The sequence below is a fragment of the Abramis brama genome (genome assembly GCF_963993115.1).
Source record: "Abramis brama genome assembly, chromosome: 15".
NCBI classification, from domain to species: Eukaryota; Metazoa; Chordata; class Actinopteri; order Cypriniformes; family Leuciscidae; genus Abramis; species Abramis brama.
In genome coordinates this window covers 5,120,033-5,147,292 of record NC_139977.1, presented here as the reverse complement: position 1 = coordinate 5,147,292, position 27,260 = coordinate 5,120,033, and the positions used below count along the sequence as shown (strand labels likewise).

Here is a 27,260-nt window from a genome sequence, read left to right as displayed (position 1 = left end):
TCTTTCTTGCATTGAGACATATGCAAATCACAAGCAACCATGAATAGAAAGAAAGTTTGCCAAAAGACGGTTAAAATAGCTTCAGCACAGGCCAGGTACCTTCATGTATACAGAAAAAATGCATTGAATAATTTTGCATTTGGATATTTTATTCTAAAAAAAGACAAGGATACTGGATGAGATTTCCAAAATGGCATTTCCAGTCCATCCCTCAGGTGGATCTGGGCTGCGTCCAGTCCACTTTTAGACATACACTATTGAACTTCCCCTCGGGGAATCCCCACCATCATTTTGAAGAGTGTTCATCTTCGTCAAGTGGACTAGGGAAGTTTATGTGGACAGTCAACTCAATAAATACTCTTCATGCAGATCAATATACCTCAATGCAACACGATTGTGACATCACAGCAGATCACGCTTAATTTACGCCCACCCCACACAACTTTAGTGTATTATATTGGAGTTATTTTGACATTTAACCGCATAATAGTTGTAGCTACCTGATGTCACGGTTCATGGGTCTGTGTGTTCATCCTTGCTTGTTTTGTGTTTCTGTCTGTGACCTGATTGGCTGTCTGCGTTGCTAGGCAACTCATTGCACTGATCAGGTCAACCTCACCTGGCACTCATTATCTTTCTCCCTATATCTACCCTTGTTTTTGCAGTCATTCTTTGTCAGTTCGTTGTTGGTTCATGCCTGCCGTTTTCTTTGCCGTCCAGTGTCTAGTTCCTGTTCCAGTTTGTTTTGCCTCTTGTTCACTTATGCAACTTAAGCAATGATGTACATCCGAGTGAACAAGACGGAGGGAAATTATTAAGGGAAGGGCATAAATATTGGACTTAAACACAGCCCTGTTAGATTTGAGCAAAATGATCCATTCTCCCCTTTGGTTCTGTATGTCGCGTTCCCTTTCAAGGGAACTCGCACTGCGTCGATTGACGCTAAGGGAATGCTTTGCGTGATGTCTTGAAGCACATGTAAAATAAGTCCAATGGTGTGGCGGAACGTCAGAGGCGGGTGACATCATGAACCAGGAAACTATAAAGCCTGCCCAAACAAAGCAGCGCTAGCTTCTATGTCTTCACAAGTGCTCTGTGTAAAACTGTCTCTTGTCTATTTGCTGTTGTATTGTCGCTATATATGGTAAATTATGGCGAGTAAGCAGCAGCAGTTCAGACTGTGTGGATTGTGCACCCCTGCCCACGCTATTTAACGGGTGGGGACACACATGTTCTGTGTGTTGCATGTTTGGGTAAGGAGCATGTACAGTCAGTGCTCGAGGGAAGTAGCTGTGAGCACTGCAAGGTGCTTCCAATGCGGAAACTCCGATCCCACCTGGCGTTCTTTGGCGTTCCCCAAGGCTCGGGTCCCACTGCTGCTGAGGCACAGCGGAGGTTTCAGACTTGGGTTTGCAAATAGATGTGTCAGCGAGGTTAGAGATGGGCCCAGTCTTATCTCTGCCTTCACCCGACAGATCCAGTGCCTTCTCTCAGGGTTCAGAAGCACGCACTATGGTTACTTCTGCCCTGATTGAAGGACCGACACTGCAGCTATCCATTTCCGAGGAACTGGATGTTGTTAGTGTCGAAGCAGGAGATGAGGACTTGCCATCTCAGTCTCATGCTTTTGAGGAGCTTGTTGAGGTTGTAACGAGAACAGTTGAAAGATTAAGCATTGATTGGCCAGCTGATAAGCAGGACGTTCGTTCAAAAAGCAAGCTAGATGAACGCTTCCTGACCTCTCGTTCACAATCTCAATGCCGAGGCCTTCCGTTTTTAAACCGATAAACCAGTTTCAGAATAGTTTATAGTCCACAAACATCACACTATTCCTCTATCTCTGACTAGAAAAAGCACGGTTATGGGGAGATGCCAAAGGTGGAAGACCTCGCGAGCTATCTCTCCCCATAATCAGCATCTTCCCTTAAGGGAATTACCCACCAACATCAGCTTTGGTGGATAAGGCTTATTCAGCTGCTGGTCAGGCTGCAGCATGCCTCCATACAATGTCACTGCTGTAGGCTTACCAGGCTGAATTGTTAGGAGACCTTGATGAGGGCGGGGGTATTGGCCCGAATGCTGTTTGAGAACTGTGTCGGGCCACAGATTTGTCTCTCAGGGCCGCCAAGGAGACAGCTAAAACTATCGGCCGTTCTATGGCAGCCCTGGTGGCCACTGAGAGACATCTCTGGCTCAACTTGAGTAATTTAAAGGAAAAAGATAAAAATGTTTTAATGGATGCACCTCTGTCACCGTCTGGCCTCTTTGGCAGCGCAGTGAATTCGGTTGTCGAGAGGTTTCAGGAGTCAGCTAAACAGGCGGCTGCAGTCCAGAAACTCCTCCTCCGCCGCACACATGTCTCCGGGGCTGCTGAGCGGGAGCAGCCCCAAACATCTAAAGCCAGCTCCTCACACCATGCCACACAAAAGCAGAGTGTTGCTTCCCGTGCTCCCCCACAAAAAGACTGGGGACATGGAAAGCGCTCTCAACCGCAGCCTTCAAAGGGTAAGACGGATCTGAGGACCATCATTATTTCTAAAACAGATTTATAAAGCAATGCTAATCGAGATTTATCACAGTACAGAATACCATAAAATACTATAATTTCTGTTATAGAGCCATATGGGATCATAAAAGGTTATCTCAAACTCTCGACTGACGTTATAAAGTGAGTCTGGGGCAAAACTATTATTTGAATCTCATAAATTTTCATGTTTTGATGCTGTGCTAAGCTAACATGCTAGCTAACCCTTATGCACCTGTTATGAGGAGTCATTGTTTTATGACTAATTTTGAAAAATAAAGATCATTTGAATGTTTCTTTTTTAAGAAGGGCATTTAATACAAAGCCAAAGAAGGTGAAGTAAGAAGTTTGAACAAAGAAATGAGGGATTTAAAAAGTGTGAATAGAAAGTCATCAGTAAATATAATAAAGAAAAAGAATAACAATGAGAGCCATATCCCAACTAGAGAGGCGTGATTGTGTGCAGTTTAAATGAGGCAGTTTGCACCACAAAACAATAGAGACAGTAGACTGAATGGATGGACCGAATAAATATTAGTTATCATTTTAGAGTCTTCTCTAAATAAAATCCCATGACATGGTCTCAAAAAATATTTCATAAAACCTTTTAGAAGTTTTAGAGTTATCTTCACATTTGAAATAAAACATGATCAGGCCTGTGGCTTTAGTTGTATTGCATTTCTAGACTGCAACAAGGCCAATTTTTTTTCCATAAATACATTTCATGTGGCACTGTGGTATAGAGTTCCCACAGCATCAGCTACTGACGCAGCGTTGAGGAAACATTATTTATTCAACAGTCTTTGATTGTTTGTTATGGTCAAAGTGAAATTCCTTGCTGGTGTCCCAAAATTAAAGAAGAACAGAGTCATCTGACACTCTCATACTCCCTTTAGGTGACGTGTGACCAAACTCACAATATTAATTTGGTGCCACCTGTGAGACCCACAAATTCTGGTGCCTTTCTTGAGAAACTGCTTAATTAGTGGTGCTCATACACACCACCAGGGCTTGACATTAACACGCGCCAACTTGCCATTTGCGTGGGTATTTCAGAAGTGGTGTGTAATGCAGCCCCTCCTACTAGCCACTTTTGAAGGTTTAATTTTTTATATAATATATACATTTTTCAGTTGTAGTCTTATCAAAAGGCATCTGAAATAATAAACTAAGTGCAATGTAGTGTTGTCAAAAATATAGGTTTTTGGATACATCAATACTGAAATATCTGAAACGCTTCCAATACTCATTTTCAACAGAATAGATACATGATACCAGCTGCTCTTTCTCTCTCTCTCATCTCTCTGACAGCGAGTTGACACACAAACCCGTCTCCCCTCACTCACTCGTTTCATTTGCTACGGATGAATATTGTTGCTGTTAAAAGGTTTGTATATGCACAAAGTACATATAGAAAAATATGTAATTCCCTCAACATCGGATCGAGGCCAAGACATCACATTGAGTGGCAATGACATAAAGATGTTGTGAACTTAACATAAATAATCTTGTGGCCACGGTATATCACATTTCCATGAGTTAATATGTCTTGGCCACGACAAAACGAAGTTAACTGGTCCCTTCCCAGTCACCATAGAGGCTTGTCAACTTGCAACATACATTTTAGTCATTTAAGACAAAAACGCATACAAGAATAAAAGACGCAAAATAAACCTGAAACTTTACCTGACACAGTCCTGACAACCTCTGTGGTATTCCTCAGGCCAACAAAGGAGAATTGGTAAAGACGCCAGGAGCGGATGTCTCCAACTTCCACAGAGCTGCGCTTCCACTTGTATACAATCTCCTCCTTGGGGTAGCCATCTGCAAAACAATTAGAGTTGGTCTAAAAACCTACATATAAGCAAACATTTAAAAATACTTCATCATTTCAGACACCATGATGTGGATGTATTCATCCAGATTTCTTTTAAAAATCCCCCTGTAGTCAATCATTTTATCCTTTAAAACTCATCTCTGATCACCAAAACAACATATTTAAAGTTTTTTTTCCTGTGAAAAAAAGTTCTGCATGACTTAAAATAGCTTGAATGCAACTCTAAACCTGTGCTTCATTTAGTATAAGCGGAACCATGAATATGCTAATTAGCCCCGCCTCCACTCACTCACACAAGCTCACAGATCCACTCGGTCAAGTTACTGAGGTAAACTCTGCACAATTGTATCGATCGTCATTACAACGTCAGACACATAACGGTGATTAATATGATTAACCTTCTAAAAATCATTAGAAACGCTTTGAACAACACAATGTCAGTGAAGAAAGGCATATAGTTCATCATAACATCGTAATATACATAATACACCCGCTATATTGCTAAATCTATCCGACTTTTTATATCAACAGAAAAGTATACCGGGATGACCTGGCTTCTCTTGAGACTTCACTACTAGTTCGCTGTTAAAGATATGCTAAAGACCACCGGCACGTTGACTGATTGGTTACAAAGTAGTGTGTGACGCCAGAAACACCAGCGATTTTAAACCGCGTTTTTGAGACTGTCTTTGGTTCACTGCAGTTTTAAAAAGAAAATACTCTCAACAATGGTATTGAGTTATGGATTTGCACATGGTTTGTCTTAAAGCATATTAAAAACACCACATAGACATTTAAACAACATTAAAAACTTGATTTTCACCACAGAGGGTCTTTAAGAAAAACTACACAAAATACCAAAGATAAGTGGAACAAAAATACATTGAAAGCCCAATTATCAATGAACAATTACATTCTTTTCCCTTTGAAATATTTGCCCATGTGAATTCTGCAAATAAGATTTGCAGCAACTTCCATTAGAGCACTCTAAAGTAGGGCTGCAACGGTGAAATGATGCATGGTGAAAATGAGAATCTATCACACAATCCAGACCACGATCATCAATAGTGTGGGTATGCTGTAAACTGAGGCTGAATAAAATGGTGCTTTGTTCACTCTGTAAAGCTGAAATGGCATACCAACTGCTATGTATGAGCACCTTAAAAGAAAACATCCTGGGACTCTCCGACCTCAAAACGACGAGCCAGCTGGGTAAGTAACTTAGCATTTATTACAGTAAGTTTTGGGAGTTGTTGTTGCGTACTTACCAGCTGTATTTCGGTCAAAAACTTATCGAAGTCTTCTGAAGCTGTTGGCTAGTAAGTCCTTGTGTGCTAGGTGTGCAGATGTACTTTATTAAAGTATAGTCATTTTACCATTTCTACAGATTAAAGTGAGCTGTGTGTCAAAACAACGGCAACCCCAATGTTAATCGCTAATGGTGCAGATGTACTTTATTAAAGTATAGTCATTTTACCATTTCTACAGATTAAAGTGAGCAGTGTGTCAAAACAAACGGAGCGGAACACACCACAAGCACTCATGGCTGTTTATGGTAATGATATTTCAGAGCTATATCTATAGTATTTTTTATCTAGAACCAAAAGTGCTTCATTCAAGCCATTTCTGCTCTGTGCACGTTGCTTCTCTTTCTCTCCCTCGCTAAAAACGTAAAGCGCCACACTAAGAGCTGCAGATGGTGTGGTTATTTTAACAACAGTAGCAGAAACACGGTGAGCAGCAAAATACCGGTAGGTAAAAAAAACGGTAGGTATTTTCACTAAAGCACTGCAGAAAACATGAATGCAGCTAATACAATGATTTTTTCTGTCAAACAGATGACTCTGACCGTTTAACTAACTAACTAAACCAAGTTAATGTGTGGCGTATCCGCTCCAGGGAGTGAAACCCCCAAATTCGCTCCCGAGATTGAAATACCCGATTCCGCTCCTGTGAGAGAAATTCCCCAGTCTGCTCCAGTAAGAGAAATTCCTGAATTTGCTCCAGTGTAAGAAATTCCCCAGTCTGCTCCAGTGAAAGAAATTCCCCAGTCCGCTCCAGTGAGAGAAATTCTCCAGTCCACTTCAGTGAGTGAAATTCTCCAGTCCACTTCAGTGAGTGAAATTCCCCAGTCCATTCCAGTAAGAGAAATTCTAGTGCCTAACTCAGAGAGCATTGCACTGTCTATTATGGCTCTAACCTTTATTCTTTATGTCTATTAACAGCTCCACACCAGCCCCCGAGCACAGTACAGAGTCCAGTGATGGCTCCAGCCTCTGACTAGAGTCCAGTGATGGCTACATCTCCAGCCATAGTGGCCGAGCCTAGCTCACGGGTCAGTGCCATGGAGGCTGATCCTTTGGCACCACCCTGGTATATACAGCGGCAGCTCTACCTGCGTGACTCCACCGAGCAAAAACAAGGTACTTGAGTATTGTTTTTCTTTCCTTTAATACAGCTTGTTCTCATCTGCTTGTTCTTTTGACCTGTTTTCACTATGTGCTTCAAAATTCCTACTATTACTAACACTCGTAAATCATGTCTCATGTAGGAAGCAGCGCAATCCTAACAACCTACTTTCCCTGTGATTCTAGTACATTACTTTCTTTTTCTTTTGGTCTCTGTAATTGCCAGTCTGCTGTAAACAAATCAGACTTTCCTCCTCCTCCTCCTCCTCCTCCTCCATGATAAACCCTAACAGCTGACGACTTTGCCACATTCTTTATAAATAAAACCACAACCATAAGCGACCAATCACAACCACAAGCGACCCATAAGCTAACACACACATTCTGGCTTCTCTCCACTCTCGGAGGCAGAAGTCTCAAAACTCATCCTTTCCAATCTCCCTACTACCTATCCACTTGATCCTATCCCCACTCATCTCCTTTAAGCCATTTCTTCTTCAGTTGTACCCGCACTCACTAATATTATCAACACCTCTCTTCACACAGGTACTTCTTCCATTCATTGCTAAAACACTTGACGAGTCGTCTTCAACCAAGTATTTATCTTTCTCGCACAAAACAACCTCCTGGACAACAACCAGTCTGGTTTCAAAAGCAGACACTCAACTGAGACTGCCCTGTTCTCGGTTATTGAAGCTCTGATACTGGCAAGAGCAGCTTCCAAATCCCCAGTACTCATCTTGCTGGATCTGTCTGCTGCTTTTGACACAGTTAACCAACAGATCCTCCTGTCAACCCTCAAGACAAAGGGCATCTCAGGAACCACACTACAGTGGTTCAAGTCTTACCTCTCAGGTAGGTCCTTCAGGGTGTCGTGGAAAGGTGGGGTGCCTCAGGGCTCAGGGCTTGGAACACTTCTCTTCTCCATCTACATGTCATCACTAGGATCTGTCATTCAGAAACATGTTTTTTTCCTATCACTGCTATGCTGATGACACACAGCTCTACCTCTCATTCTAACCAGAGGTTACGACGGTAGCTGATCGCACCTCAGCCTACCTGACAGACATTTATTGCTAGATGAAAGACAACCTTCAACTAAACCCTGCGGCCCTGGCCAACCCAACACTCCATCAAAACTTCTCCATTCAGTTAGGTTCGTCAACCGTAACTACATCCAGGACAGCTAGAAACCTTGGAGTTGTGATTGATGATCAGTTGAACTTCACAGACCACATTGCTAGAACTGCCCAGTCCTGCAGATTTGCCATATACAACATTAGAAGGATCAGGCCCTTCCTATCAGTTTGTTCTTGGTCAGTCGTTGTTGCGTTTATGGTGGTTTCTTCTGTCCATGTATCTGCGTTCCTGTTGGAGATTTTTAAGTTTGGTGAATAAAAACTGCTGCGATTGGAAAGGCCATGAAGGCTGATCCGCCATGGTCGCCCGAAGGGTCATCTCTGCCATGGCCGCCCGAAGGGTTGTCTCCGCCATGGCCACCCGAAGTGTCATCTCCGCCATGGCCGCCCGAAGGGTCGTCTCCGCCTTGGCCACCTGCACAGCCTGCTCCACCCTGGTCTCTCAAGCTGCCGCCATCGCCCTGGAGCCATCATACCCTGCCAGGACGCCTGCCCCCCCTCCCCTGTTGCACCATCTACGGCGCGAAGACGCACCTACCGGGAAGGGGGAGAACTGTCAGGGTTATGTTTGTCTCCTTGGTTACTAATTAATTAGGTTCCTCGTTTCAGGTGTGTTGTCTTGTTAATTAGTCGTTATGAGTTAATTTGTCCCAGCTGTGTCTCGTTTCCCTGATCTGTTATGTGTATTTAAGCCCTGTGTTTCAGTCTGTTCCTGGTCGGTCGTTGTTGCGTTTATGGTGGTTTCTTCTGTCCATGTTTCTTTGTTACTTTGTTTCTTTGTTCATGAATTTTCATGTTATCATTGTGAAGCTGATTTGATACAATCTGTATTGTAAAAAGCGCTATACAAATAAAGTTGACTTGACTTGACTATTGCTGCCCTATTGTTAGTTTGATTGCTTCTATTGCTCTCCTAATTTGTAAGTCGTTTTGGATAAAAACTTCTGCTTAATGATTAAATGTAAATGTAAAAGTAAGCTGTCTGACTCTGAATGGGAACATGGTTTGTGTAACATTAGCAACACATTGTTAGCTGGTTGATAACGTAGTCAAGCAAAAGGCTAATCATATTAATTACCTTTATGTCCGCCGTTGTAAAGAGCGATTCCATTGTGCAGCGTTTACCTCAGTAAGTTGACAGAGTGGATCTCTGAGTGGAGGCGGGGCTAATTTGCATTTTTATGGTTCCAAGTATACTAAATGAAGCAAGGGTGTAGAGTTACATTCAAGCTATTTTAAGGCATGAAGAATTTTTTCATATAAAAATTATTGAGTACAGGGGAACTCATGCTAGCTTTAAGCTTGCATACTGTCAGGCTAGCTTTGCTTAATTATTTACTCCTTTCATGATAAGCAACTTGTAAAACATTAAACATCACTTTAAATGTGTATTTACTGTTGCTGCTGCTGTCAACTCAAAAAGCATGCTTGCTTGCTTACATGCCTAACTATCCACTCTTTGTAACAACACAACTTGTAAAACCAGTGTTGGGATTGTTAATACCGGGACTCCGATGCGGCGACAAAGTTTTCAAAGCTTAGGTTTGAAATAATTGGCGCTTCGTAACCCCACCTGATGCATAAAAGGGAAATGATTATCCCGTCACTTCGAGGGCTGTCAGTAGAACATCAAGATGCAAACGACTATTTTGAGAAAGAGAGACCAGTCCATAGTTTGGGAGCATTTTGACATAGAATCCCCTACTAAGGTAGGCTAATGCAATTCTTCTTCTTCTTCTTCTTCTTCTTCTTATCATTATGGTAGACTGATCATAATGTGTTGTATATGTATGATCAAATAAATTGTTTTAATAGATCTGTTAATGTGCTAATAATTGTAATGATGTTTATACTTTTTCAGGTTCGATGCTTGCTTTGTACTCAACAATTGGTGCACAACAAGAATATGTCCTCAATGCTGAGGCACCTTAGGGCTAAGCATGCTATAGCCCTACACCCCCACCCAATGCTGCAGCAGGGCCTACTCACAGTAAGTAAGCCTAACTTTTATTTTAAGATTATATATGATGGAAGTTGGGCTGTCACGATGTTAGATTTTTCACACCACGGTTATTGTGGCCAAAAGAATTCACAATATCGATATATCGCGATATCTATAGATCTATCTATCTATCTATAGGGGAGAGAGGGGGGGGGGGGGGTGTAGTTATCAGTCAAATTAATTTTTACTTTGTTTATATAGTTTTTCTTTTTTACCCAACAAACATAAGGATACTGATAAACACAAGGCACATGCATTTTTACTTCTTGCATACTCAATCTATGGCAAATTTTTGTGAAGGAAGACAAGCATGTGAAGATTATCTGGTTTCAAACTGAAGCCAAACACTGTCTGAAGGTTTCCTGAAGAACTGAAAAGCTCTTAAATCTGTTGTTTCACTGGCGCCAATAAAGTCATGCAGATAGCAGATTTGAATAAAAAAATCAAGTGCAAATACAAATAGGCTACAAAAATAAGATGAGTAAAGAAAACGGGGTTCTTAATTTTAATAATCACCCCTTATTAAATATATGAACACAGAAACCCCCTGTTAACAGTTAATGTCACGTTTCCCATTCCATGATGACTAGTAAAATAATAGCTGCGTCGCGTCTATGACAACTCGAGGTATCGCACACCGGACACGCACTTTCTCAGTTTATGGCCAGCAATATCATTATGTTTAAGGACATTATGGAATTGAGATAATGTCTGTACTATGTTATGATTATACTGTACAATTAAATACAATAGTTGCTGAGTCTGTGATCTGAACACTTTTTTCTGTGCTCTGTGTCGCGGCAGGATTTTGAACAAGGTCCTGAGCCGTTGCTGGGCGCCACGGACAGACGCCGAATAGAACCGCGCTGTGCTTCTCGTCCGGTGTCTGTACACTCATACAGAATGTGTTCGAATTTTAAAGACGTGGCGCTGCGCTTCTCGTCCGGTGTGCGACCACCTTTAAGGTGCTGTTTTCTTTGAAGCCGAAGAACTCTGTTCTTAATACTGGCGAGCTTACTTTTTTCGGGTGTGGACAGAGTGTTTCACTGATTCACTCTAGCTGCGCGGGCGCGGACGAGCGCTGCGTCTAGAAAACGCCAATATCGCCAATACCGGTATATTGTATTGCTCTTAATTAACACGATGTCGATATTTCATGCTTTGAATATCAAGATTATCGTCAATACCGGTATATTGCGACACCCCTAGATGGAAGGCATTATTTAAAATAAATAAATAAATATGCTAAAATTATTATTAATGTTTTAACAGACAATAATAGCTGGATGTGGCCCTTGTCCAGATGGTTGTGAAGGGACACTCAGCCATTTTCTTTGCTAAAGGATGAAGGCTTCAGGGCTTTGTTACACCCTGCCTACATCCTCCCCAGTAGGAAAGCTCTGAAGGCTATGGTAGCCAAGAAGCACAAGGAGAAGGTACAGGCTGAGGTGAAGAAGGTGGCAGCAGTGAGCCTGACATCCAACATGTGGACATCAATTAACACTGATGCGTGCATGGCAGTAACATGCCACTATGTGACCTCAGAATGGAAGCTCTCATCCATGGGTGTGGCCAAGTTCCCCAAGACCCACACAACAGTTCACATCGCAGAGAGCAAATCCCACTCTGATGGGGGAATGGGGTATCTCTGGAAAAGTGAGCTGCATGGTCACTGATGGTGCAGCAAACATGGTGGCTTGTGTTGAAACTTTAAAAATGCACACTGCTTCTCCCATGGTCTCAACTTGGTGGTGAAGAAAGCCATTGATTCAATCCCTGAGTTAGAAGACCGCCGTACCCGAGGGCACAAGATTGTGGTTCACTTCAGATCCAGCACCACAGCCAAGGACAGGCTTTCACAATTCCAGCACCAGATGGGTAGGCCTCAACTGATTCAGGAAGTGGAAACCAGATGGAACAGCACCTTCACAATGTTTCAGCAGCTGTATGAGCACCAAGAGCCTCTAGGAGCAGTCCTCCTCACTCTAAGATCCAAGCTGTCACCATTCACACATGAGGAATATTCTATGAAACTGATTCTATGAATCAGTGCCTTGGGATTGTTGAGCCTTTCCACCAAGCCACGGTGGAAATGTCTGAGGAGAAATGGTTGTCAGGATCCAAGGTGATCCCAATGATCAGAATGTTGAAAACATTCATTTGAGATATGAGTAGATAGAAAGATAGAAATTAGATAGAAATGTATTGATTGATACCACTCTTGTATGTAACGGACTTCCGAAGCTTTGTTTGGTCTCATGCTTTTTCAAACTGTATATCCTTTGCCCCGCAGTGATTTGTTAGATATGGTGGAGAAAACAAGTCTGACCACAAGATGCACATTGTGTTAAAAGCTTCGAGTAATGAACCGTTTTTCGGCACTATATATATGTATATATATATATATGATTACATAAGATGTGTGGTTTTCAAAGCACAAGGAGATGCAAAGCTCAATGGCCTCACCCCACTAATCAACAAGAACAATTTCCAACTCTCAAAGTAACACATTTTCCTCTGTACTGTTTCTAGGGGGAAAAAAAATTCACTATTTCCTCTGAAACTACAGATGATGCTGTCCCATGACACTGTCCCATGACACATCTGCTGCTTCATTTCCCATCCATAGCCAAATGAGAAGAAGAAAACTATGGCAGTGACACAGCTTGCTTGTATAAGCATGTGAAGACATGTATCTCCAAGTTAGGGGAAATTGTCATTTTCCTCATTACCTGTCCTTCATATTTCAAGACAAAAATTGAAGGGAAGTGTCTTTAATAGCATCATAAAATGGTTTCCATGCTCTCAACTACATCAGAGCATGAAAGTAGTCATGGGGTGGAGAAAACTGGAGAGAAAAAGCGAGCAAGAATGGAACCAATATAAATGGATTTGCAAGTTAAGCATATGGCCAGACTTACAGCTTGAGAACTCCAGGGGACATGAATGTTCATCCATTGGAAAGTTATTCAGTTTAAGCTGGCACTCTGCATCAATGGTCAACCTACAGACAGAAATTTCCTTAATTAGATTTCTCTATATAAGCTGTTTCATTGGCATACCTGTAACAACATTAATAATCTACAGCACTAGAATACAGTGATATACATAATAAAACGAATGACAAAACATGTAAGCTGATAGTTGGCATCAAATGCAATTAATAGCAGGCGTGCTTCATAATTGTTATAACTGGATAAATGCTTTCCAGAAGAATGTAATCAGACTAGAGTTGCATAAAGAATCAGTTAAAGAAGTCAGGGTGAACATTAAACCATGATCACTTGTAAATATTTTTTTTATTACAAAAGCAACCCAGATAGCAAAGTAATATTGAAACAATGTTGAGTTTTCCTCCAAACCACAATTTTGTTTGAGATTGATGTTTCAGTGTTTAAAGTATGTTGGATCAGCATTGAAATTTTGATGATAGCCAACACCACACATCAGTAATGCAAGATACATGGAACTAGCATTGATGTGTAGCTTATGTTCTCTAGAGGCTGTCCCCCAATCAAAGGGCCGTTTTCAAACTATGAAGGGCACTTAACCCGATTTAGGGGCTAGGTTTAGGGGTGGGGTTAGGGATGAGCCTTCATGATTTTAGCAAGTCGGTAAAGCAGTTAAAAATCCCCATCATGGTTTGAAATGCCCACTGATTGTGAAATGCCTATTTTGTTTCTTCATATGTACTTCTTAGCAGTCTAATAGATGTGAGATGCTTTATAAAGAAAACGGGTATATCTTATAAGTCTTGTTTGTTGAACCACCTGAAATACGATTTCTCTAGCACAATGTCAAATGGTGCATCTACTCAGATGCCTCTCCTCCTTTGTTTTACTGGCTTATTTTTCTGTGTTTATTGATTTTGTATTGTTATTGACTGTCATTAAATACATTAATTTTAATGTTATTAGTGTTTAAATAAATCAGATCTCAATATTTCAATAAGTAATACACAAGGTCAGGCAAGTGTTTGTCAGTTTTATGCTTTGGATGATGAAAGATGAAGGACATCTTTTGACGTTCTTTAAAAAGAAGAGAACAGAAGGTATGTTGACAGTCTTTCAGGACATTCACTTGACACAAAAGTAGAAAGAATATAAGTAAATCATGTACAATACATTGACTGAATAAAGGATGTTGTCAAGTTATTGAAAATTAATGCAGTCGCCAAGGTGGTAATGCACACATGCATATGTTATGTAAATGTGCATGTGTTTATTTTCAAAATAGTCAGGTTTTATTCCCTAAAGCAAGGGCGGATTAAGGTCTACACAGGCCCCTACATGTCATATAATAATATAATATAATAATGGCTATTCAGGTGAGGTGATTCAATCTTTTCTGGCCCATTGTCAAGGCTGAATTCAGGATCACCCCTGACAGAAGTAAATACTTGCTATATAAGGGGATTTTATGGTACTAAATATTTACCTCTAAATTATGCACCATTTATCATCTGTAATACCATGGTGTAACCACTAGATTGCAGTACAGCCCTATTTATAAATATATAAACATGGCTGTGCATTCCCTACAATGGTGGATGAAGTAGACAAATCAAGTACTTGATTAAAAGTCCACATACCCTAATAAATGATCACTAGTAAATGTATTAAGTACTCCTTTTCAGTTTTACTTGAGTAAAAGCACAGAAGTACTTATTTTTTAATGTATTTAAGTATTAAAATGTAAAAAGTACTTTTTGACAAATGTATATTTATTTTGCAATTTCATATACTCCATCTTACTGCTCAAAATATGTGTTAGGGGGTGGGTGGGTATAATGTACTAGACGCAAAGATAGAGCTTAAATAAAATATAGCTCAATATGACATCATTGTAAATCATTATGAATTTTTCATTAAGGGAGATTATGCAGACATTTTATTTTATAAACTTAAAATAATTAAAACTTTGTTACACACTGATAATACTACCACTGAGACATTGATAACACTGTTAATGAGCGTGAAATCATAGGAGGTGTCGTGTTCACCTCCACAGCCAATGAAAATCAATCCGATGGGTCTCAGAAATCATGTTCATGAATAAGCTCATTTAATAAAGTTTTATCAATATAAGTCACTTTTTATATACGTGGTATGTGGTATGTGGTATGAAGCTGGGTGGGGCAGAGAGCCGTCGGAGCGGAGCGTGGCCTGTGCAGTGAATGCTAATAGCCAGTTTCCACTGTCACTTCCGGGGCTTGATCGAGCTGGGGCCAACAGTTTTTGGCCCGCTGAATACCTTGGTCTAAAGCTTGAGGAGTGCTCATGAACAAATGATGGAGTTTATCTGAGTCAGGAGAGGATCAACACTGCTGCTCATTTCTCGTGTTATCATATCAGACTACCAGCTAACAAAAACCTGTAAGGCATTTAAAACAATTTTCAGCTCAAAAACAGCAAATGTTTGAAATAGCTATATATAAATATAAATAATTCAATCCAGGGTTTCTGATCACTGCATGAGGTAGAAATATATTTATATGCAATGCTAAAGGCTACTTATGCTAACCATTATGATAATAAATACACATATGATTATGGAAAATACCTGAGGCCATTTGAAGAACTAAGATAAATCATATATGATTTATATGATTGTGTATTTATTTGGTTTCATCAGTCTCTTCCCTGTGCATTTGTTGATATAGGACTAATGTATCCATATACGTCACAAATTACAATTAGTCCGGTTACTCGTATAACTCCTGTCTGTGAGCTCCCTCTGTTTGTCTGGCTGAAAGGCTAACAGTATAGTGAGATGGGAGAGATTACTCAAACCTCCTCAGATCGCATAATTTTGTGGAAAATTAAGAGCGATGCTTATTCTTTCTAAAAAAATATGACAAACATGATATTATATCAACAGTTTTCTAATGATATTTTATCAATACTTATTTTGCCTTCAAACCATTAATGGGGTTGTTTTGTGTGTTCCTGTGATCACAAATAAATGGAAGCAGTCATGACCGAATAAGTATGTGTTCTCCTTTTATGTGAGATAATGATAAATACCAGTTTGATTCAGAATGATTGATGTCTTAAAGGTTTGATAAATTACTGTAAATCATGTGTCGATGCATGGAGTCTTGATTCTTTAAGTAAAGACCAAACATTTGCTACTGTCATGATCATTGTGATCTAACTAGTTTTTAGGCAGCTAGTTTCATGCTGGTGAAATTGTGGGGTTGTGTGACATTGTTCTATGGAGGCGTGTTAAGGCCGGGTTTCAGGGTAGCACTTGTGGGGCTACTGGAACGATTGTGAAAACACTGCTTGACTTTGGCCTCGCGGCTCAAGGTCTGAGTCTATTGGCCTTGCCCAGTACATTGTTGGCCCTGGCTCGCACTGGCCCGACAGTGGAAAAGCGGCTAACAAGACACATCTGTGCGACACACCAGTCTCAAGTCCCACAAAGGAGACATTTTTTTATTGCTGTTTTTATCATGTTTATATGCTGCAGTCAGTAGGACAGCTGCTGCCACTCCTTTAGTTTTGTTGTTTATGTTTATTTTATGATTAAAGTTATGTTCAACATTTGCCGGCTCCTGCCTCCATCTTCCCTGAACTTGAACATTTGATCACTAAATTTCACATTATTTTATTTAATACTAAATTAATTTAATTTGACAAATAAAGTGACCTGTATGAATACAAGCATGGCGGAATGATAACAACAGTGGTGGTTAGGCAAAAGGCCAGAGTGGGCGGAATCAGATGAAAATGAGAGTAAAGACCATATGGAGATTAATCAGGGAAATTAAAAATCAAGGGAGAAATGAGGAAACTCCTTTGAAAAAGCTGGAAAGAGATAAGTAAAAAAGGTGACGAATAACTCTAAAGGAAGGAGTGGTAAAGGCTTGGTAAAGAGGTTTATGAATTCAAGGTAATACTTAGATTTAGTGAAGAAAAAGAGTTGCATGCCATAAGCCCAGTGAAGTAGACTACGATATTAAAATAATCAAGTAGGTGAGGTAAAAATGGCCAGAGTTTTGAGACAGGAATTTACTTATCATTTATAATAATTAAGAACAGAAAGAAAGGGCTTGTAGGATGAAAAAAGTAGGAAAACAAAGTGACAAGTGCTAGCCATGTGGAGAAGAGATACACATTGATTTAAGGGTATACCCGTCAAAGTTACTATGGATGATATAAAGCAACTCTAAAGGAGAGAAACTGAGTGATGGGGGAAGACTACATTCCATTACAAGATGGATAAGATAGTAAGGGATAAGATGATACAGTGACAGTATACTGTTGGAGTTTGAGGAAGAAAATCTCCCAAACAAAGTAACTTTAGGATACATGACATATAATGTGAGGGAACATGTCCCTAAACATATGAGATGTTTTAACGGTCAAATATTTGGACATACTGCTCTGACATGCAAAGGGAAAAGAAGGTGTGCTAGATGTGGAGAGGATCATGAAAATGAGGAAAGAGATGCAGCCAAAATGTTAGAATTGTGGGGGGAATCACAGTGTGGCCTATGGAGTGGGTGCAAAGAATGTCGGCTCACCCCTTCTGAGGGAGGGTTATAGAGCAGTATATGCGGTTATACCTTGCCAGTCATCCGCTTCAGGGCATCGGACTCCCTACTCAGAATGCACCAAAGGTCAGTCTCAAGAGAATTATTCCCTTGACAAACTTATTGGCAGCATGGAAGCTTCTGCCAAACATGTCTCATTAGGTCCTGCAGGTTGTAGATGAGGGTACATAATTCAGTTCTCCCTGAGAGCAGTCTATATTCCTAGATACATGAATCAGGGAGCAGACATATTGTCAAGACAGGGGCTGAGGCACAAGGAATGAAAACTCCATATCGAGACGGTGCAGTTGATTTGGAAGGAATTCGGCCATGCGGACTTGTTCGCATCCGAGGAGACAACATACTGTCCGCTATGGTTTTCCCTCATGCATCTAGCTTCACTGGGGCTGGATGCCATGGTTCAGATGTGGCCAAGGCTGGGTCTATATGCTTTTCCCCTGATCGTTCTGCTGCCGGAATTCTAGAGAGTTCGCCAGGATGGGGTTCATCTGTTAGTAGCCCCTTTCTGGCTGACCAGGGTGTGCTTCACATACCTTTTATCTCTCCTGAACAGCTCTCCTTGGGATATTCCTTTCAGGAGGGACCTCCTGTCACTGGCTAGGGGCACAATTTATCACGCCCGGACAGGGATGTGGTGTGGAAGCTGTGGGTTTGGCCCCTGAGAGGGACCAACTCCTGAAATCTGGTCTCTCAACTCAGGTTGTTGAGACCATCCTAAACTGTAGAGCTCCCTCTATGAGGAAACTGTACACCTTAAAGTGGAGAGTCTTCCCTTTATCTTAAAAATATAGCCACATTACAACATATGCTCTCAATGACAAATGCAGAAAAGTTAGTTCATGTGTTCTTGACCTCAAGGCTAGATTATTGCAACGCTCTACTGGGTGGTTGCCTTGCATGCTTAAAAAACAAACTCCAGCTGGTCCAAAATGCAGCAGCTAGGGTTCTTACTTGAGCCAGGAATTATGACCATATTAGCCCGATTCTGTCAACACTGCATTGGCTCCCCATTAATGCATGGGATACATGGGGAGCCATGTAGAATTTTGCTAATTACTTACAAAGCACTAAATGGTTTAACTCCTCAGTACATGAGCGAGCTCTTAACATATTATAGACTTTCGCGTCTATTGCGATCTCAAAATGCTGGCCAGTTGATAATACATAGAATATCAAAATTAACTGCAGGCAGTAGATCCTTTTCCTATTTAGCACCCAAACTCTGGAATAGTCTTCCTAGCTTTGTTCGGGAAACAGACACACTCTGTCAGTTTCTATTATTCAAATCAGTTAAATGATTGTTAGGCTGCATAAATTAGGTCAGCCGGAACCGGGAACAATTCCCATAACACCCGATGTACTGCTTACATCGTGAGAAGAATGGCATCTATGCTAATATTAGTCTGTCTGTCTCATCCTTATCCCGAGGTTACCGTAGTTAGCCGGATCCGGTACGTATCCAGATCATAGGTGGACCTGCACCTAGGCATGACCACAACGCAGCCCTGAATGTCAGCAGAGACCGTGTCTACTGGACAATCCCCTGTGAATGCCTCGTTGACACGACAGCCATTGGCATCAGCAGAGACTACAAGAACCAGACAGGTGCTCTGCACAGACCCTATGGTCAGCTCCGGCTCCATACCTGCGTGATGAATAAATCTTCAAGCAAAAGGAACTGGATGAATATTTGAATGGCCCCAATCTGAACTCTGACTTGTGATGCCGCCTGAATCATAATCACACCATGTTCGTTCGTTGGCCAGAGGAGAACTGGCCCCCCTTACTGAGCTTTTCAAAGTTTTTTTTTTTTTTTTTTCATTCTGCCACCTGATGGAGTTTGGGTTCCTTGTCACTATTACTTTGTGGCACTCTGAGATTAAGGCCTAAAACATATGCGAGAGTCTCGGCCCGGGGTTTGGCCAGGGTTCTAGAGGGGTTCTTCAAGGAGGGCGGTTCGGTTCGCGCTCCCCGTGGCTCGGGTTCGCAAATGGATCTAACAGAGGGGTTTGAGATCCAGGGCCTCAGTTCAGGGTTTGGAAGCACACTCTGCGGTTTCTTCTGCCCAGGCTGAGGCCCCGATACTGCACGATACTGTCACGATAGATCTAAAGGACGTGCACTTCCTTGTGTCCATCCTTCCACAACACAGGAAGTTCCTGAGGTTTGTTTTCGGGGGCAAAGCTTACCAATATGGTGTTCTTCCGTTCGGCCTAGCCTTATCAGCCCACACTTTCACAGAGTGTATGGATGCAGCTCTGGCTCCGCTACGACTCCAAGGCATACGTACACTGTACTATATCAACGATTGGTTGAGATGTCAACGGCATTGAGCATTGAGATGTCGTTCTCGCTCACATCAGAAAATTGGGGTTGAATACCAAGAAAAGTGTGCTATCTCCACTACAGAAGACCACTTTTCTGGGTGTGGTATGGGATTCGACGACAATGCAGGCACGTCTGTCTCCTGCTCGTATTGCTTCGATTATCTCAGCCGTGAAACAAGTGAAGCTAGGCCAGCCACTCACTGTAAAGCAATTTCAGAGACTGTTAGGTCTGATGGCAGCAGCGTCCAACGTTATACCTTCCGGCCTGTTGTACATGAGACCGTTGCAGTGGTGGCCCAGGACCAAGGTGTTCTCCCCGAGGGGAAACCCACTCCGCATGATCAAGGTCATGCCACGATGCCTTCGTGCCTTAGTCATGTGGAAAGAACCTTGGTTCCCGTGCTGGGAGCTTCTTGTCGTTGCATCACGCTAACGACGGGTGCCTCCCTCACGGGTTGGGGGGCGATCATGAGTGGTCGCCCAGCCCGAGGTCTGTGGCAGGACCATCATCTATCGTGGCATATAAATTTTCTAGAAATGTTGGCGGTGTTCCAGGCGTTGAAACACTTCCACAAGTATAGTTTGCGGACCTAGTGTCTCTCCTCAACGCTCTCCTCTGGAGATTCCGATCAGGAGGGGCCTACTCTCTCAGGCGAGTGGGTCGATCCTTCACCCCCACCCAGAACTGTGGAAACTGTGGGCTTGGCCTCTGAGGGGGCCCAGCTCATAAGTACAGGTCTCTCAACCGAGGTTGTGGAGACCATCCTCCACTCCAGAGCTCCGTCCACAAGGTAAGTTATACACCTTGAAGTGGAGATTATTCACTTCCTGTGTGGAGAGCACAAGTTGGACCCGGTTAACTGCCCTGTGGGTGCAGTGCTGGAGTTCCTGCAGGAACACTTCTCCACAGGGTTATCCCATTCGACACTGAAGGTGTACGTGGCGGCACTAGCTGCTTACCATGTTCCTTTTGAGTGAAGTTTCTCTGGGGAGACACCCACTAATTAATTGTTTCCTTTGTGGCATTTTGAGGCTGAGGCCAGCAGTCCGCACGAGGGTGCCAACATGGGACCTGGCCGTTGTACTTGAAGGCCTCTCCCTAGCTCTGTTCGAGCCTATTGAAAAAGTTGCTGAGAAATACCTCACTCTAAAAATGATCTTTCTTCTTGCTATCTTGTCTCTTAAGAGAATTGGAGACATTCAAGCACTCTCGGTTTCACCCTCATGCCTGGAATTCTCGTCTGGCATGGTAAAGGCCTTCCTTCACCCTAGGCCTGGTTATGTTCCTAAGGTCCCTACTAATACTGTTAAACCTATTACACTGCAGGCTTTCTGTCCTCCTCCTTTTCTGACGTCAGACCAAGAGAAACTAAATCTGCTCTGCCCTGTTAGGGCCTTAGATGCTTATGTCCACAGAGCTGCCCTGTGGAGGAAATCTGAACAGTTGTTTGTTTGCTTTGGGTCACCCAGGAAGGGGTGTCCAGCATCTAAACAGAGCAAGTGGGTGGTCAAGGCTATCTCACTTGCTTATGAGTCAGCTGGGCAGCCTTCACCATTGGCTGTACGAGCTCACTCGACTAGGAGTATGGCTGCTTCTAAAGCTCTATTGTCAGGAGTTTCCTTACATGACGTTTGTGATGCGGCAGGCTGCTCTTGACTTCAGCTCCACTGCAGGGGCGCAGGTGCTTTCGTCTGAATGTGCGCACTGACTTCACACGGACAGACGCTTGCTCTTATGACGACGTAGGTATTAACGTTCCCACAGCGTTTCGACGCAGCTCGAATTCCCTTGAAAGGGAACATCTAACCCTAGTTCCATGAAGAGGGAACGAGACGCTGCGTCGCCCTGTCATACTCCCGGCATGCCCGTGATCGACTTGCTTCGACTTGCCCCCCAAATATATAAAAAATAGCGTTATTAACCAGCATTTTTTCTAATCTTTCAGAACAATAACGTTAGAGAAGGAACGCATGAACAGAAACATTAAAATACTGACACTATACTCAGAGTGAACAGATAACATTTTTTGTTTGTTTTTAAGCCTCAATCAGTGCACCTGAATTTCTCATTTAAACAGCCTTTATTATGCAAATAAGCCAAATTGCATGAAAATCAGATACAAATCATTTACTATCTTAATCGTGTGTATATTAGCTTCATGTTTCACGTGTAGAAACATTTCTCTGGGTTTCTTATGTACGGAACAGACCATAGAAGTGTAATGGAAGTTCGTCATCAGAGGAGACAGGACGACCGTGTGATATGAGAAACATATGTGTGGGGAATGAGCTTCCTCTGAGTAATAACGGAGCATAGCAGTAATGATTAGACTATATAAACCCTTCAAAGTGCCTTCCAAAGGCATCATTCAGGTTGTTTGGTATGCAGGGAGTGTGTGTGTGTGCGACAGAGAGAGAGAGAGAGAGAGAGAGAGAGAGAGAGACAGAGAGAGAGAGAGACAGAGAGACAGAGAGACAGAGAGAGAGAGAGAGAGAGAGAGAGAGAGAAGGTGTAAAGTCATAAGACTACAACCATATACATTTTTACTTTTATAAAGCTTACATTTTGGTAAATAAAATGTTTGAAATGATTAGACAAATTTTGTAATCATTGTGTAATCGTTGTGCAACCACACTCATTGTGTAACCACATTGTTTTTTTGTTTTTTGTTAAACAATCCTACTTCTGGTTTACAATATTAAAATTCATGAATGTGACCATTGACCTGCTCTTGGGTGACATTATGCTTTTACAAATTTCAGAGATCCCAAAAGAAAGGAGGCAGTAGTCTGATGTAAACGAGATATTTAAAACTTGAACCTTTGGGCCTCTTGCATTCATAATGACATAAGACTCCTAAAGCTAAATGCATTATTTTTTTAAGGGTTGTAGTCCTTTTTATACCACTTTTACTTTTCCATTTTTATCACTGATTGTTCTAAACTGTGTTAAAACAAATATTAAAAACAAAGTGACTCAATTACTGGAAAGGTGTTGATTTTATTTTAAGTGTTTTTCACCAAATTGTGTTTATTCAACAACAGGGATGTAGAATCTAGAATCAGCATCACATTGTAACATTCTTTTAATGACACTACCATTGAATGTTTTTTTGTTTTGTTTGTTTTTTCAGCATGGTTTCAACATTAACCGAGGGTGAAAAAGTGATACTGAACCAACTCCACTTTATGTAACTTCAACTCAATGCAGTTTGTGTTGATGCATCATCATTGACTTAGCATTGTTTCAGTGGTTGTTTGCTATCTGGGTATGCTCAATATAGGTATGAGGGGAATAATTAAATAAAAAGTGCATTTACCTTAAAGTGTACAGTATACGCCCATCGTTCCATATCCGAAGCATGCGATTGGGTGTGGTGATCCAATGGGCATCTGCCTTCTTGGAGTTGCGGAAAAATGTGTCAGGGATCCAGATTTTTCCTACCATGTTGCTGTTGAGACGTAGAACCTTCATGGTGCTGTTGAACTTCAACCGCCTGTCATACCACGTCTGGGCGAAGAAGATGTCAATTGTGTACTCCTAAAGAATAGTAAAAGGCAGACCTTTCAGACCTTTGTGTAACTGACAAAGGCAAAAACAATTATTGAGTGCATACACCTTTGTCACAATTAGAATATATGCATTCCACTTTATTTGGCATTTTTGGCCATTTTTGACACATGGAATCGATGCTGATGGCGTTGTAATTCTGCAGCAGATTAATGACATCTCAGATCATTATCTAGTCTTGTGTATACTTCATTTAGCCAAGGCCACTAAAGATTACTTTATAAATAATTATCCTGATTTGTCTCAACTCCTCAGCATACAAATATCTTAAGAAACTGCAACAGAAACTACAGACAGTCTCTTTTCTAGCACTTTAGACACGGTTGCTCCTTTGCACTTGAGGATTAAAGAGAACAGTCAGATGCTGTGGTATAATGAATACACTCGTGCCCTTAAGAGAGCAGCCCAGAAAATGGAAACTAGAGGTATTTTGCATCGCATGGAAGGATAGTATTTCTAACTACAGAAAGCCCTTAAAAACTGCTAGATTTCCCAACATCACAGCAGAAATGACTTTATGAATTTCTTTACTTATAAGATTGATACTATCAGAGAGAAAATTATAACCATGCAACCGTCTGCTACAGTATCACATCAGGCAGTGCACTATAGGCACCCTGAGGAAAATTTCCATTCTTTCTTTGCTATAGGAAGGAAGAATGGTCTAAACTTGTTAAATCATCAAAATCAAAATCGTTAACCCTATTCTGACTAAGCTACTGAAATAGATGTTTATAGAAGTCATCATTTTCTTAATGTTATTAATTCATCATTGCCATTAGGCTGGTTGTTTTTAAGCCTCTCATTAAAAACACAACTTGGTCCTAGAGAATTAGTTAACTACAGACCGATTTTGAATTCCCTTTTTTTTTTTGGCTTCTTAGGGTGTACTCACACTAGGCGATCTGAACCATGCCTGAGCATATTTGACCCCCAATGTCTGGTTCGTTTGACTAGTGAGATTGCTTCGTACCGTGGCCGGGTGCGGTTCACTAACCATGCCCTGGCCCGCTTGGAAGAGGTGGGCCAAAATACAGTTCAATTGGGCTCAAGCTCAGTACGCGTGTAGTGTTATTGCTAGCCGCGCCGGAGCATGGAACAGCTACTACTCTTGTGTGCAGTACTGTCATCAATTAATTCAATTAATTAGAGTATATTTAGGTTTATAACAGGTCTGGTTCTCACTTTATTGATAAACAGGAATTGTAGTTTGTGAGTAAAGCTGCAAATTCCTCCATCAAAGTCAACTGCCTCCGTAATGATCTTTTGATAAGTGCAGTACAATCAAGTGAAAATCGCTGTGCGGCATAAATGATAAATATATTAGGCAGTCTATTAGCAAAAGCACTTTTCTTCCTGTTTTCTTCAAAACAAAAAGCGTGCTGCGGGCCTGAACGTTAAGTGCAATGTGAGTGTTAGTGGGAATGGTGGCAATCGCGCCAGGGCACAGTACAAGACAACCGTGCCTAGTGTGAGTACGACCTTCGAGAGAAATGGTATCTGTGAGGATTTCCAGTCAGAATTTAGACTGTATCATAATACTGAGACTGCTCTCATCAGAGTTACAAATGACTTGCTCTTATCATCCGATCGTGGTTGTATCTTTCCATTAGTCTTACTGGACCTTAGCGCTGCACTTGATACTGTTGACCACAACATTTTTTTGAATAGGCTCGAAAATTACATTGGCATTCACGAGTTCACATGTTAATGAAATCTGATGTAATATTAAAATGCGTATTTGGCTTGCTGTCCGGGGGGAGGGCTCCGAGCTCGGAATTCAGCCCGACCCCAGAGTACTCCCCCCTATGAATGTATAGATCATAGGTATCTATGAGCAGACTCAGCCGAATGTGAGATGATGGGGTGGTGGCGGGATGCTGAGAAATTTGTCATGAGACAGGAGGTAAGGGAAGGCTTTATTTATACTGGCTTCTTCTTGTGCTGATTGGATGATTACCTGAACATGCTCCTCCCGAACTTTGTTACATAAAACTTAATTTAGTGGACTTGTACTGGTATGGTTTAAATCAGACTTATCTGATCATCATCAATTTGTAGCAGTAAATGAAGAGGCATCATCACAAGTTCATTATGGAGTACTGCAAGGCTCAGTACTAGGACCGTTGCTTTTTACCCTGTACATGCTACCCTTGAGAGATATCATTAGGAAACATGGCATCAGTTTTCATTTGTTACGCTAATGATACTCAGCTCTATATTTATTTGAGGTCCGATCCAAAAAATTGGATGACAAGTAATTTCATGATACTAAATTCAGAAAAAGAAATTAAATAAATGGTTTTAATCATTGGACCAAAAACCTCCACACAAAATAAACTAGAATACTGTCTAACTCTTGATGGAAGTTCTGTCAAGTTAGTTAAGAACCTTTTTTACAACAGAAATGAATCAACACTGAACTCACTTAAGCTGGACAATGACACAATTTTCTTCTAGAGCTGCAGTACAGCCAAAACAAACTTTGTTGCATTATTTTCCTGTTATCACTGTAAAGCTGCTTTGAAACAATCTGTATTATAAAAAGCGCTATACAAATAAAGGTGACTTGACTAGTCCTTCACGTCCACATAGGTCTCAATTTTGGCCAGTTGATTATCTAGAATATCAAAATCACTTGCTATTTAGTACCCAAACTCTGGAACGGTCTTCCTAGCGTTGTTCGGAAGTCAGACACACTTTGTCAGATAAGATCTAGATTAAAGTTCCATCTCTTTATCCTAGCATACACATAAGTTAACACACTATCACATTTCTATACTTAAAATCCCTTAAAAGATTGCTAGGCTACATAAATTAGGCCAACCGGAGCCGGGAACACTTCTCATAACATCCCAGGTACTTGTTACATCATAAGAGGAGTGGCATCTGTTTATCTCGTTCTTATCCCAATGTTAACGTAGTCAGCCGGATCCGGATATATATATATATATATATATATATATATATATATATATATATATATTCATAATATTTTGATGGTTTAAGCAAACTTGTTAGGTCATAAAAAAAAAAAAAAATGTGCACATCACATTTGGCCAGTACTGTATGTATGGTGTGGTTAGTGCCACAATAGTGCTATTTAAGACTCAGCTTACTGTGGACTGAAGGGCCCAAGTCATCACCAGTGCACTGCTGCATTTTTCCAGTTGGCAAAAAATTTGATTATTACTTTCATTACTGCCGTCAGAGCATTGATTTGTAGAGTGTGAGAAGTTGTTACATTTCTTACAAGGTCAGATCAAGATTTTATCGTTTTATCCACTCCCTTGCATCATATAACTCCAATACATGATATCTTTGTTGGAAAGTGTGTGGTCTCCTCCTCTCTTCTGCCATCTTGTTACTCTTAACTAGGTTAGGATACCTCTCTAGCACTCTTAAATAATTTAGGTGCTGAGACCTAGTCTTAAAACTTAGGAACCTTTATGAATCATTTACATTTTACATTTAAGCATTTGGGAGACACTTTTATCCAAAGCGACTTACATTGCATTTCAAGGTACACATTTACATTCTTATCAGGAACCCATGACCTTAGCGTTACAAGCACCAACGCTCTACTGTTTGAGCTACAGGAAAGCTTATTCCTCATAAGTGTGAAGGAATCACACTTATTAAGTATAGGAATAAGAGTAAAATTACATCATTCTTATAATTTTTACACACTTAAGCCTAAAATTTTACCCTGAGAGGCTTTATACATACGGCCCCAAGTTATCCCGGTATTTTTTTCTGTTGATATGAAAATATACATTTAGCAATGTAGCAGGTGAATTATGTATATGATGTACAGTGAGGAAAATAAGTATTTGAACACCCTGCTATTTTGCAAGTTCTCCCACTTAGAAATCATGGAGGGGTCTGAAA

At 41.2% G+C, this 27,260-nt stretch overlaps 1 protein-coding gene across 3 annotated transcripts in view; it reads right to left on the bottom strand.

Moving 5' to 3' along the window:
* gabrg2 (gamma-aminobutyric acid type A receptor subunit gamma2) overlaps positions 1 to 27,260 on the bottom strand; it is a 107,553-nt gene that overhangs the window by 38,310 nt on the left and 41,983 nt on the right. For all 3 annotated transcript variants that reach the window (XM_084138011.1, XM_084138010.1, XM_084138009.1), the window contains exons 4-6: positions 23,119 to 23,339; positions 12,832 to 12,914; positions 4,211 to 4,348 (exon numbers count right to left, since the gene is read on the bottom strand). In XM_084138011.1, coding sequence (XP_083994137.1) covers positions 4,211 to 4,348; positions 12,832 to 12,914; positions 23,119 to 23,339 — 442 coding nt within the window. The remainder of the gene's footprint in view (positions 1 to 4,210; positions 4,349 to 12,831; positions 12,915 to 23,118; positions 23,340 to 27,260) is intronic.